A 15288-nucleotide genomic window follows, 5' to 3' on the forward strand; every position below is an offset into this window, starting at 1 on the left:
ACACACACACACACACACACACACACACACACACACACACACACACACACACACACACGCACAAGCACAAGCACAAGCACAAGCACACACGCACACGCACACACATAAACACGTACAGACACGTTATGTGTCAATGCAAGATTGGATGAAGAAAGTTTGACAATATAAGAGAGGAAAAAGATTGCTTGGTCTGATGCTCCTCGACCCTGCTGCCACATTCGGCTGGGAGGGTTAAACTATATATACGGTACAGACAAAAAAAACAAAATAACAAAATAAAACACAAAACAAAGTTCCATTCTGTGCCATGGAGGTATGAAATTGTAAACACATTATTGACAAACACCATTGGGAACACAACCTCATAATATCAATACAAAAATGCAACCAGACAATGGAAATTACAAGTGAATTGACAGTTTAAATCAACATGTCAAATAAATAAAAAAACAAAACACTACATATACTGTATATCTATATCAAATGAGAATCAAAGAGTGTTAGAAAGTGATGTGGTTTGGCGACATTTTGGCGAAAAGAAAACTAACTCGGCATATTTATCTTTTGTTGCTACTCATGGGTTGGAGACTGCGTGCCCTTGTCAACCTATGTAATGATTAGCTGTTGAACTGTACATCCCATTGATGTAGTAATCTGCTTTGTCAGGCTCATCCATTATTTTCAATGAATTTCAATGACATGGGTCACATTTCATACACAGCCTTTTTGTTTGTTTGTTTGTTTGTTTGTTTGTTTGTTTGTTTAAGTCAAATACTGTATACCGATGGGTGTTTTTGTTTCATTTAAAAATCCTGTGGTAAGTGACATTTACCATTAGAACTTCCTATTTTGGTTTATTAATCTAACATTTTGGAGAAAAAAACTAAGTGTAGTTATTACAATGTGAAAAGCCAACTTGTTTTTGGGGCTGTCGCTGCATTAAAATACCTGTAAAGATGTGTAAAAATCAACGATAATACTGGGACCACAATTTATAGTAAATTAGGTCTGGCAGCACTTATTAACTCATTTTTCAGTGCATAATCTAAAACTGATTTTAGATTGTCGTGTTTTTGAGCAATAGGATCTCTGTTTTATTCAAAATATGAAATACATGTGTAAGGATGTAAATGAAAAAAAACTACAATGAGATATTACAAGTGTTGAAAAACAGCATAGTTTGCAATCTTATTAAATTTAATTTACAATCTTATGTTATGTTGAAAAAAAGCACGAATCATCTCAATTGTAACTACAATTGCTTTTGGTTTGCAGAAGTGCTGACCAGTGGGAGCTGCACACATCTCTCACCACCGTGGCAAATGACTTTGAAAGATAAAAAGAAATAAACAAAGAAACAATATGAAACATCTTGAAACATTTATTGTGCTCAATAGGTTTGGGCAAATGTTCCAAAAATGAATTTTGTAATGTACTGTCCTTCAGTTACGCATAGTAGTCATCACAAATACATGTTCACCTTGATAGGAAAAGAGTTGCTTTGTTCTGGTATTTTTGTGAACTAGATAGAATCTGAAATGAAACGATCTAAAATCAATTTAAAGGCAAGGCACCGAGTGTCACTGATGGTGTAGTGGTACGCCTGAGCTGTATGCAGACAGCGTAGGATTGGTTTCCAGTCAGTGACGGTGTGGATGTGAATAGTACCCCTCAAAATGTGTCGTGCGACTGATTGCCGATGTTGAACCAAAGCCAGCTGGGATAGGCTCTAGCAACTATCCAGCCGCTTCGCGACTATGTTCAGAATAAGCGGTGTTGAAAATCGTTGGATGGAAGCATGGGTGAATAGCAAGGCAGATTTAAATTATATCATAGCTCACTTGTATCCTTTCCTCTTTAGCTCAAATGCCCACACATTTAGTGAATATCCTACTACTGTTTTTAAAAAATACAGTGATACCTGAGTTTACGAACGCTTTTGTTACAAACGTTTCGAACATTAAATTTGCGAGAATATAATCTTGGCATACGAAGTAGTTTTCGGCAAACGGTCCAAACAACACGGAGCGCCACGGTGGCTGGCGGACTAGTTTTCGGCAGAAGAACACCAAACCACACGGTCGAACAGCACCACGGGGACTGCCAGACTACTTTTCCACACACCCTTTCTCTGAGAGGATATGTTGCGTACGTCCCACTACCAGTATGCTAACCCGAACATTGCTACCATCCTTCGAACAAGGAAGCTATTAAAGGTGCAAGTGTTGCTAAGGGTATTTCCATGTTTTCTAAGCAACGGTCTCAGGCAATAGAAGAGGTTGAAAAACTCTGGTTAATTTGTATTAACGAAAAGCAGATAGCAGAGGATAGCGTGAGTGAGCGAATTATCGGTGAGAAAGCACGGCAACTTCACTCGGATATCGTCAAGATCCTCCCTGGAAGTTCGGCATCTATTGATGACTTTAAGCGTCGTACAGGGATTCATAGTGTCATTCGTCATGGTGAGGCAGCCAGTTCTGACGATAAAGCTGCCGAAGCTTACATGGAATCATTCCTCATAGAAGGTGACTCTCCTTCCAGACAGTAACTCACTCCCTCCCACCTCCTCTCACTCCATTCCATCAAGCCTTATCGACCTTATTATACAATACTATTATATATATATATATATATATATATATATATATATATATATATATATATATATATATATATATATATATATATATATATATATATTCGACCTTATTATACAATACAGTTTATTTCTTTAATTACAATACAATAGCATATTTATTGTACACAAAATAAGGTAAGTTTTGTGTCGTTTTACGGTTTATTTAGTAGAAAATTGTGTTTTATGGGACCTGGTAACAGGTTATTCTCATTTTAATGGTTTTATGGGAATAATGTTTGGAAGACAAAAATCTCGCCTTACACCACTTTCTGGGAACCAATTAAGATCGTACGCTGAGGTATCACTGTATATACATGCCTTAATATTTTCTGCAAGACATTAACTCTCATGAAGCAGTTTGACACCTCATTAGTTATCATATGAAGAAACATCCTTTAATTTCTCACCGGCATTGACTTTAATCTGCCGGTTTCCAAATAAACACTGGTATCTGAATCCAGCATAAAGCATGACATGTACACACTATTGGAGGTCTTAGACTTCTTTTTCCTTAGCTGACTAAATGCAAGATCAAACCATTTATTAACCACACAGTTGTAAAAATATGTATAGTGCGGTATCTCGTCTTTATTTGTAGCATCTGGTCTACTTTTTTTCCACATTTTTTCGCTTTGAGTACAGAGGTTACAAAAATCTTCATAGTGGAAATATCAATAAACGAGTGGAAAATAAAATTAACTCATAAGAGGTAGGGGGAAGACGTTTGGGTAGATATAGTGGAATAAATAGATGTAATAGGTGTACAAAAGCTTTCACAGAAAAACAAAATCAAATTTGGATTGGATTGGATTGGATTGGATATGCCTTTATTAGTCTCACAGTGGAGAAATTTGCCTATATTTCCAAAGATTTGGTGGGATAAAGCTAGGAGTTAGAATTTAAGAGAGAGGTGACAGCATTTGATTTACATCTTGAAAATAAGATCAGAGCATTGTCATCAAATGGTGAGTGTAGTTTAGCTTTTTTTGAATGCTGCTGTGGCGATGACCATTTTGTTTTTGGGAGCCTTTTACTGAGCATCTTCATCTTTATTTAGTTCATAGAGTTGCTTGTTCTGAGGCCACAAGCCAGTGTCTTCTTTTGAGCCCGGATAAATACAGAGGGTTGTGTCAGGAACGGCATCCGACGTAAAAGCTTTGCCAAAACAAACATGCGAATCAAACCTCTGAAGATGGAGGACACTGACCACCGTGGCGAGCCCTTGAAGGGAAAATCCGAATGGAAATGAATATAAAAGTGCACATTTTCACTGAAAAACCATTTACCAGTTAATGTTATAAAACATTTGTTTAGGATCAAGGAGAGGAGAGGGAACATAACCATTTATATATAAAGAAAAGGTTGTTGTTCTCATTTAATTGAAAAAGATACGTTTTAACTGTATTACTTCTAGGGAAAAAATAGTTCATAATGAATTTTACTTCCGGCATTAATTGTACTTTTTTATTTTGACTTCAGTTTAATCTTTAATAGTGTTGGGGGTGGGTCCAGGATCCAGTGATCAAATAAGACTTAATATGCCCCCCCAAAAAACAGGGAAAAAAACAGTAGTCACTTGTGTGGTCCGATGCTGTATTAAAATAAAACGATATACGTACAGCAATTCTAAAAGTTTCAGATAAAAAATAATTGTAAAACACATCATATTTGGAAGACAAGATGAGATGACACTTTTTTTTGTCATGTTCAACTTGCAGCGCAAATTCACTGAAGCCTCTGCAACATCATCATCGTCGTACAATATGCTGACCGAGGAACTGTACTATCACTCAAGGGAAACATGCTCCTTAATGACGAGTGAAGAAAACAGAGGGTGACAAAGGACAACAGCTCAAACTGTGATTCATTCTAATATGATCACCCAATGAATCATGTATTGACTCCTGACCTCAGGACCGAACGCGACTCTCATGCATAGTTAAATAATACGTGCTGGGAGCCTTAAAAGAAAAACATCGTCATTAATGATCCGACAAGTGAGATTCAGGCAGCTGGCGATGCTGTCTCACAGTGGGATTAACATTTTTATGGTTTATGTCGATATGGTACGAAGGGGAAATGAAGTACACAACAGGACAAAACATACAGTAGCATAATTATGTGATTAGGTGAGTGCTTATACAAAGGCAATTACTGAATGCATGCCTTTGCGCTGGATCTGTAATGTCACGGTGATCTTCCTTTTTTTTTTTTTTTTTTTTTTTTTTTTTTTAATCCAGTGCTCTCTCTCCAGTTGTGAGACCTAACTTACTTTAAAGGACAACCGACGTCTCCGGACAAGTTGTGCCCATAATTTGTAAAATGGCTTCAAATGACTTCTACTGAGTGTATTTTACAAAGATTCCATCGCATACAGCTATATTTTACGTTTTAAGACTCGCGCTGAACATTCAGGAAGTCTTGTTTTTCAGTTGGTGACGAGTCCTCACGTTACGTCATGAAAGGACCCCCCCCCTGACCGACAAAAAGACACATTGTAGCAGTCCTTCATCACGTCAATGTATTTTGCTGTACTGTTTATCTGAAAACCTTGATGTTACATCCAAAAGCCGCCAGCAGAGGGAGTCCAAGCTCCATGAAAGGAATCTATCAGCCTGTGGAAATGGGCTGATTCATTCCTCACGGGAGCTGGGTGCCATTTTTGGGTGCGACATTCCCCCCTGCGCGTTTGCCTCAAAATGACACGGAATAAATTATTTAATCGATTGCAAAAATGTATGCTTTCCTCTTCAGAACTATTTGAATCATATTCATAACTGGATGTGTAACAAGAAAGCATATTATCCGAATCTGAAGCCATTGTTTTTATTCTCCAGCAATGCAAGACGTATTGGCGTGACGTCACGAACTGGGGGCGGGACTTTCTGAAAATGCCCAATTCGCAGCTCAATTTTTTGCAGATTTTGGACACTTTAAGTCATTTTTATTGGTGTTTTGCATTTGAATAAAAATATCATACTGCGTGTTTTGGGTATTTTAGATGCTATAAAACGTTTTTCTGATGTCAGTTAAAAAACAAAAAAGTGACGTCGGTTGTCCTTTAAAGCCATTGTGGTGGATTGAAATTAACTACAGTCAAAAGACGTGGGTGACAAGCTGTTAGAAAGACATGTACTCATGAATAATTCTGGAATTATACCTCGACCCTATATATGTACATTTTATTCTATTGTGTGTAAATTGATCAATGCCAATTAAAATGTGAAGCACATCATGCCATGACTTAAAATAAACATCTCATGATTGCAATGTGACACTTCACGGGAATTGCACAATAATGTTCTGACTCTTGGGCAAATGGGTCTGCCAGGACCACACAACACTTAATGAGGCAGTCAGGGACCAAGGCCATTGTATTAGATGATATGCTCCATTTTCCAACTTGGTGAGTGTACTGAAAAAAAAAAACACATTACTTATTAAGACAAAATTTATTTAATTCTCATTTTGAGTAATAAACAATTTTGATTTGTTCTGTTTTTTTTAGCGTGGGTCCCCAACCATTGAAAAACACAATATTATATGTATTATTAATGTGAATTACTTAAAACTACCTTTCTTTTGTTTTTTTTTAATTCACCGTCCCGAAAATGTGTAATTGAACAATTAACACGCAGGATTGAATGAGGCTGGTTTGAGGGAGAAAATGTCTTCTAAAAAGAGATCTTTCCTGCAGCAGTTGCGGTCTGGATAACCTGATTGGCGGACTTCATATCGCACCCGTTGGCAATTTCAAATTTAGTTTGTCTCATCAATTTTATGAATTTCAGTAACATTCACAAATATAAGGAAGAATTCCACATACAACCCAAAAAAGTAAATGTGACTTTGAATAATCTTGTCAGACGGAGTGCCAAGTCCTAAACAAAGCTGAAGATTGTGACTCACTGGCCAGAAGCACCAAAAAAATCCAATCTAAAACATAGTGCAGGTGGAAATGAGCTGTCATTATTGTATAATTGCATCCACGCAAGATCACAGATATGGACTACACTGATTTATTCCTAAGCACCATCAACTGTTGGACCCTAAATCGATTCTGGCCTTCAATATAAAAAAAAAAAAAAAACTAGCAATTGATTTGCTGATGTCAGGACCACATAATATAGTTATAGTATAGTATAGCCTAGATACACATTGCAGAATTTCATCCCAAAACTTTACAATCAATTTAAAAAGCAGAGTAATCTTCAAATCAATTGTAAACGACGTGATGTTTGAGCCCTCTGCAAAAAAGTTAAATCAAACCATATAAGGTTTTTTTCCAGCTGCGGTGAAAAGTTACAAAGCCAATACTTGTGTCAATTTCAGTTGGTGAGAGCCAAGTCGGACTGCATCCTTTGGCTGCTTGCTCTCTAGGGGAGCCCCATTTCCTTACATGTGCTTAGAGCATCTGAAAAAGTAACGACTGTTACAATAGTGTGCACAGGCCTAATAATAAAAGTCGCTTCAGTGGGAATTGGGCCATGTGTGTCAGGTTCTTCTCCCCAGAGTTGCAATACCACAGAGATTTCACCCCTTCTCTAAATTGAGGAAGGATGAATTGATGATACAAGCACGGAAGACAAATGAAATTAATCTTCCCAGTCTCTGACAGGAATCCGCTTTTGTGCAAAAACACCCGCTCCTGTGCTCACAGATGAGCGCTAAAATAGCTTGATCCCTGTCTGTCTGGAAAATAAGACAAATTGATTGAAATAAAGCAACGACAGTGTGACCAAGGAAGCTGATGTCGTAAAATAAAAGCAGGCAAGTGACAGTGAGAAGTTTCCATCAGACGAGACAGGTCATATTACTTTACCTTGTTAGCATCACTAAAACGTAACCAACAAATCTGATTTGGGCAGGCAGAAAAATTAAAAGAAGCATTTTGTTTAATACTAAACCTCATATGTGTCAGGACTGTGGTCGACCGCATAGACCTGATAAGCTTTTTAGGCTCTTCTATCGATCGTGATGTCACCAGGGGGGGAAAAACGTACCTGTGTATCCAAGGCGACAGACACATACAAAGCCCCCCTGGGTGCTAATACAGGTGCCCTCCTGTCGGCAAGGTGAAACTTGACACTCATTCCCACTTAGGTCACAAAGCGCTCCAAAATATCCAGGTTGGCAATTGCACTGAAACCTGTGGAGAAAAAAAAAATATCTTTGAAACATTAAATTGAAAAGTGGAGCACACTGTCAGACTTAATTTAGTTTTAACTTCAAACATTTGCAAATTGTCACGTTTGGAGGATTGTACAATACAAATTCTGGAATATTATCTGATGCTCAGTTGTTTCTTTGTGTCCGCATGTCTATTTTACAAGGTATTTGGGGAAGTGTGGGGCATCAGAATATGAACAAATATTTATTTTTAGGATAGATATTTAGAACAACATAATACCATACAATACAATACATTGGATTGGATTGGGTTTGCCTTTATTAGTCTTGCAGTGGAGAAATTAAATTTCACAGCAGCAAAGTGATGAAGGGAATGAAGGTAGAAAAACAAAATATATTAGCTGTTGAAAAGGTAGCCACATATTGATTTATATCAAACTTTATATAAATAAAAGATAATGTAGGAAGGTGATTATCAGCACTTGAAAATAGAAATCTGATCATCAATTTTCCAGCAGATTTAAATTTAAAAGCGGACTTTTTTTTTTCAAGCGTGGGGCGCTCACACACGCACAAAAAGCACATATAGTAAGCAGGATAATCGAAGCTCTCTTGTGAGTTGGGCATTTCACACTGGAATCTAGTAGCGAGTGAAATAATATGTCTAATATTGTAATACTGAAAGGAAATGTAATAGTGATAAGATAAACTGAGTCATAAATATTCTGAGTAAGTTAGCGTAAGCCATACATCAAAAAATATCTATCTTGGCAGATACAACTTAGACCATAACAAATATGGAAGAGTGATGGCATAATATTGATGGAACTATTTGAATTGGCGGAGGAAGTGATTATTCATAGTGATCGGACATTTCTCTTGAACGGGAACAATAGTGCGGCAATTAAGTCTCCCTGGGTGCAACTCGCTTTGAATTATGCTTGATGACTAATTACTGAAGGGAATAGTCTAATGGGTCTGGTCATGCAGTTTACTCCATTCAAATCCCTCTTGTTAGCTATCATTGTCTCTAATATCTTCTGACCTCACATCTCTGAGTCAATACTTCCCTATTTATAGGTTCTCTGAAATAAAAATAATTTAAGCAAGGTGTCATTTCTTTTCATCAAATTAACAACATTATATCCAGTTCTTTTGATATGGAAGTCATTTTTATGATGTGGCACAAAAAAGCTGTGCTGAATCTCTAAAATATTCAACTGGTCATGGTCAGTACCGCCTGCCTGCTAACACTGCATTTGAGCTTTATATAAAACAGAATCACCTCCGTTAATAATGTTTTCTTCATTCCCAGCAGATGCACTGTGATAAGAACAGAATGTGAATGTATCAGATGTGGAAATACACCATGGATCAGAGTGGAGAGTCAGATAAATCAGCTCAGAGCACAAGAGCTTATTCAGATTGTCGGGTCAGGGAGGTGAAGATAATGGTGAGGGTGTTGTGTTGTTCTTATAGTGGGCACTGGGGTTAAGACACATCGGACAGCGCAATAAGACCAGCACTGTATTGAGGAGGGTCGGGTCACCCGGGGCCGAATCATGGCGGGAGACAAACTGGAGACAAACAATTTAGGAGTCAAATTGGACTCTACACATCTGTCCGACTAAGCCCTAAGCCCACAGGGACTGGAGCTCCCATTAAACACACCGGAGAGAAACAACCGTAGCGCTGAGCTGGAGAATTAATTCAAAGGAGTGATGTAACTGGCGGGTATCTTGTCATTGGTTGCCATGACAACAAAAATATAATTCATTTGGACTTGTTGTTCTGTAAAAGTTTTTAACGTTTCTATGCGAACCTTTATATGTGTTTTTCTTAAAATCGTCTTCGATACTTTATAATGTTTTGTCATTATCACTTCCGCTTCCATGTCATGTGTTTTTGATAAACAAGAGCAAGGCGAGACAGACAGAACGAGACTGATGCTAGATAGAGAATGACAATCTAAAGTCTACGTCAACGTTTATCTACTTTCGGTTAATAAGGTGCACACGGTACGGTATTAATTTCCTTATTGACTGAATGTTTTGTCGTACTTAATGTAATGTTGTCGTTTCAATGTCCTTTATAGTTTTCACGGTGTTCCAAGTGTTTCACAATAAACATTGTGACATTAGTACGAAGCGTCATCCTTGACCGGGGTAGATACAAGTGATGTTTTCCAGCTGAATCTAGTTGCTGTATTGTGGAGAGCAGTTTTACGAGATGCAGTTTGCCAAGACTGGTCACTATGCTTGAAAACAAATGACAATCAATTCTACCTTGCTTTTTATTCTTACTTGTTCACGAGGTCTTGACACGTGCCGCCATTGAGGCAAGGCCTTGAGGAGCACTCGTTGATGTCTTGTTCGCAGTGGAGGCCGGAAAATCCCATTTGACAAACACAGCTGCAAAAACAACACAAAACAATCATATCGATGAGAGGTGGCTGGAAAGACAATGATATGATGGCCAATTTTGATCGATATATTTTACATTTGCATGTTTGTTTAATTTTAATTTGAGTTTGAAGTGACATTTTCAACTTAACTATTCCAAAAACGTAACCAAATGATATTTAATCATTGTTTAGTTCTTAAAACAAACAAACAGACAGACAGACAGACAGACAGACAGACAGACAATCAATAAACAATCAATTAAACAAACAAATAACCAAATAAATAAATAAACAAACAAAACAAAATAAATAAATAAATAAATAAATAAATAAATAAATAAATAAATAAATAAATAAATAAAAACAAAAAAAGACAAATAAAAAAATTAAAAGTGAAGTAAGTGCATTTACCATAACAGTATAGTGTAATGAATTAAATATTTTAATAGGACTGAACCAAATGTCAGATGGGAGCTAACCGACACATGAAAAGCATAAAACAGACAAACAAGTAAGAGGTCTCCGAACCAAAGTTTAATTAAACATTATTGCAACAAGCAGCTGCTAAAAGGTCGACAGTGATAATTCACAATTGATGTACTGTGCTCTAAAGAGTGTACTGCCTTTCCACTTTGGGGCAGAGGGCAATTTTAGTGGAAGCAAAATACATTCAAATTACCTGTATCTACATTTTTCTTCTCATGTGCATGACAATTTAACCAGCACTACCATGCCACGTCCCAACGCTGTTATAGGAAGTATGCATTTTTTTTTTTAATTATTAAATCTACTACCTCTCCTACTAACAAGCACCTGAAAGCTTCTTTGGGGTAAGACAAGCATGATTGTATGAATGTTGTTATATTTAATAACACCTAGCTAGTGTTAGATATTTACAGTATATATTTTAAAAATAAATTAAAACAAATACAGTAAAGACAAGTCAGGATACAGGCCATAAAATGGAATTCCAAGTAAGGTTCCACTCTTTGTACTATACTTATTTATGTGGCAGATTTGTACATATTTACTTTTTACCCCTTTCATACTATTTTGGGGTAATTAGGTATATTTGTATAGAAAATTAAGTGTAAAGACCTTTTCACAAGGCAGCATGAAGTGAACGCCTGCCTGGTTGTCCATATTTGAAAGTGCTGAGGTAGCTATCTGCCAGGAAGTAAAAACTGAGATGTGCCACTGGGTTGACTGTACTTCCACAAGGTGTATCTTTAAGAGGTGAGAATGAAAGCCCTGAAGTTCCTCATTTTAAAAAGTAGGAAAGGAGACAAGCAGCAGAGAAAAAAAAACACAACATTGAAGGCAGGCACTCGGACAGTTTAATAATGCTATTTCCTCTAAGTAAGTCAGCCAGAATAACATTAAATCACTCCATCAGCTCTTCTCCAATTGGAGGTATTTGTCGATCATCATGATGCTGCCACTTCTCCAATAGAACCGTTTCTTCGCAACGCTCCACTCTCTACAACAATTTATTGTATGGTTGTCATCACTGTAGCATTGCTCCCAAAATTAATTAAATGATGACCTCAGACGTTTGCCAATACTTCTGTGCAAAGAAAAGAACCCCCCCCCCCAAAAAAAAAAAAAAAAAAAAAAGAAACAATTAAGTTGATGTTTCTAATCTAGGAAAATGGAATCCTAAAGTACCAGGTTACTTGATTTTTTCTTCTGATTACTCCTATCTTGTCAATTAAAGCTAAGTGGATTTCAGAAAGCATCAAAATTCCCTGAACACAATCATGTGATTTTCCCGCCACAAATATTCAATCAACTGCATTTAGAGGAATTGAGAATTGTCACCTGAACCCATTGACCTGGTCCAGACAGTGGCCGTGGTCTCCGCAAGGATTTGAACTGCACTCATTGGTGTCAGTTTCACATTGGCTTCCTTCAAGGCCTTGAAAGACAGAGGGGACAGTCACAGATCGGTGAGCCGGCCCACATTGCTGAAAGCGTCAGTGTCGATGATAACCAGGGCCGCGATGAACACCATTTTAATGGAACTAGTAGCCCCTGTATCATTTCTCATCTGCCAGCTCTGAGCACTCACTGTTTCCCCTCAGAGGGTGTGTTAGTCTAATAATACTTCAGTGCCATGGACCGATTGGTATGACGGTTAGTGGTTTGGGGTTTGGGAAGTATGCATCTCTGTGTCATTCTATGCATATGTCAGTGAGATGGAAACAGGCCAGGACGGGGGATTCTTAAGTTCCGTAAGAAGGACAGCTGAAAGCCCATCAGCACTTTTGCCCTGCTTCATCAGTGCGTCGAGGGTAGGGTGGCTCAGCAGATCAGCATGGATGTTTGGAAGGATTATTAAAATGGCTTCAGAGCCTCTGGGGTTCTCTCTCCTCCCCTTTGGACCAAGTGTCATCATCAAACATGATGGACAGCTACAGAAAGTGTGTGTGTACACCAGGGGTGTCCAAAGTCGTCCTCGAGGGCCGCTGTCCTGCCTGTTTTCCAGCCCTACCAGGAGCAACACACCTGATTCAAATGATTAGCTCATCAGCCAGCTCTGAAGCAGCATCAAAATGGTCCTGATGATTTGAATCAGGTGTGTTGCTCCTGGGAGAGCTGGAAAACAGGCAGGACGGCAGCCCTCGAGGACCGACTTTGGACACCCCTGGTGTACACTCACGGTGCATGGAGCAGACAAAGAAGTGCCCATTGGATTGGATGTACCTTTATTCGTCCCGCAGTAGAGACATTTACATTACACAGCAGCAAAGTTAGGAAAGGAAGAGGAAAGGAAACAAAAGACGTTCATTGTTGATGTTGTTTTTTCGGAGGCGGGGTTCCATTGGCTTTAAAATTCTTCTTTATACATTTAAAGCTATCCATAACCTTGCCCCCCCCTATACCTATCGGACCTTCAAATTTCTATTCCCTCACGTTGCCCAGATCCTCTGCCTCCCACCCCCTCTGTGTGCCCCCGCCCCCTGCCCGTCTCAGCACAATGGGGGACAGAGCCTTCAGCTGCTCTGCCCCCATACTCTGGAACTCACTTCCTACCAACATTTGTATAATCAATTCCCTTCCCACCTTCAAATCCCATCTCAAAACCCACCTATTTAAAATTGCATTTTCTGTGTAGCTCTTTCTCTTGTTTCTATTTATAATTGTATTTAATTTATTTTATTCTATCTGTGATTGTATTTTATTTATTTATAGTACCTATGCTTGTCTGTGACTGTAAAGTGTCCTTGAGCGCTTTGAAAGGCGCTTAGAATGAAATGTATTATTAGTATTAATATTATCATTATTATGTGGATAACTGCTTAGCTGCGGCCCGGTAGTCGGGTGGTTGGCACGCCGGCTTCGCAGTGCAGAGGTCGCCGGTTCGCGTTCCGCTTCAGCCTCCCTGTTTGCATGTTCTCCCCGAGCCCGCGTGGTTTTTCTCCGGGTCCTCCGGTTTCCTCCCACACTCCAAAACCATGCATAGCAGGAAGATTGAACACTCTAAATTTTCCTTCGGTGTGAGTGTGAGAGTGATTGGTAGTTTCTCTTTGTGTGCCCTGTGATTAGCTGGCAACCAATTCAGGGTGTCCCCCGCCTGGTGCCCGAAGACAGCTGGGATAGGCTCCAGCATCCCCCCGCGACCCTAGTGAGGAATAAACGATATGGAAAATGGATGGATGGTTGGACTGCTTAGCTCTATCCAGGGCCTGCTTTTATTTGGTGGAATTGAGCTTTTTAAAAAAATAACCCCCAAAACATTTCAGAATCAGAATCATCTTTATTGGCCAGGTATGTAGAACATACAAGGAATTTGTCTCTGATAGAACACGCTGTACTAGTGAATCTTTCTAGCTAACACATTTTTGGTGTGTTTTGATGTGTTACTGAGAATACAGTTAAACGATACATTTCCTTATAAAGCAAAGTCATGTTGTAGCTAAATGCACTGAAATACAACAGAGTGATGTTATGTGGTGACAAGTCACAGGATTTTATGTCTTGGGACGTCAGAATGTGAGAGCACAGAGAGCACGGAGCATCTAGTGAATTATGGGACAGCACAGGTTTCCCAACCTGGCTTGTCAGTCATGGCAATGGTGGAACACCTCGGCGGGCTATTTGGAATGTCACCACAATGTAATGCATCTTGTGCCACGAAGCACTGACTGGAGGCTCCTCTTTGACAGAGCACTGAGAGATAGCACAAGCTAGGCGCAAGCTCGCAAAGTCATTCCATCATATGGTTGCAGACCTGCTATTGAAGCTCTCAGAGGAAAAAGAAATTGAGGGTAATCCCCACTGGACAGTGAACAAACTTTGATAGGCTTTCAATTGAAATATGACTGATGTCTTCATTTTGTGGCTGTGAATTTGCGTTAGACTGCTACATTTGTCCTTACAGTCTCCTTATTAGAGTCGCTGTCAGTTGAGAGTAAAAGATGCTAAAATAAAAAAATAAAAAAGGGCTCCCTTGAAATGGTTTCAGTGTTTAGCCTCAGACACAACCGTGAAATGATTGAATGTGAAGATAAGCATATGGTATTAAAATATCAGAGAGGTTGGTTTGTTATGACACAGCAACATTTTTGTGTGCGGGCGTCTTCTTTCAATCGAAATTTACTATGTTTAAGAAAAAATGTTTTAGCTTTACCGTGGATGTTGTACTTGAATTTCTAAAATCTAGCAAAATCAATTAAAAAAAAAAAAAGGTTTGATCATACTAGAGTTTCATGACCAAACACAGCAAACAGGTTAAATGACTTCCTGTCTATGCTATGAGAACGTCCATAGACTTGGACTGCTCAAATCGTGTTTTCTTTATGTCAAAGTCAGCTTTATTGTAAAAGGGTACAGAAAGTGCTTAAAATGAATGACTCGATGTGTCTTTGTGTTGTCATATTGTCTTTGTGCTGTCATATTATTAGTTATTTTGTTTTTTTGTTGTTCTTTTGACTTCAAGACGGCGCCGCGAGAGTGGCTGCCTTTCCAGCAGCTCATGTATTTTGTTTTTCTACTTTCATTCCTTTCATCACTTGGCTGCTGTGAAATGTAAATTTCTCCACTGTGAGACTTATAAAGGCAAATCCAATCCAATGGTCAAATATGCTAATATGCATGACATACATCACAGATT

At 38.5% G+C, this 15288-nt stretch overlaps 1 protein-coding gene across 7 annotated transcripts in view; it reads right to left on the reverse strand.

Moving 5' to 3' along the window:
• Positions 1–15288, reverse strand: part of eys (EGF-like photoreceptor maintenance factor) — a 149977-nt gene that overhangs the window by 71040 nt on the left and 63649 nt on the right. For all 7 annotated transcript variants that reach the window (XM_089011451.1, XM_089011450.1, XM_089011452.1 and 4 more), the window contains 3 exons: positions 11994–12090; positions 10072–10179; positions 7642–7787 (listed from right to left, as the gene is read on the reverse strand). In XM_089011451.1, coding sequence (XP_088867577.1) covers positions 7642–7787; positions 10072–10179; positions 11994–12090 — 351 coding nt within the window. The remainder of the gene's footprint in view (positions 1–7641; positions 7788–10071; positions 10180–11993; positions 12091–15288) is intronic.

Source organism: Hippocampus bargibanti, linkage group LG13, assembly GCF_051943395.1.
Source record: "Hippocampus bargibanti isolate YZ-2025 linkage group LG13, ASM5194339v1, whole genome shotgun sequence".
Classification (NCBI taxonomy): domain Eukaryota; kingdom Metazoa; phylum Chordata; class Actinopteri; order Syngnathiformes; family Syngnathidae; genus Hippocampus; species Hippocampus bargibanti.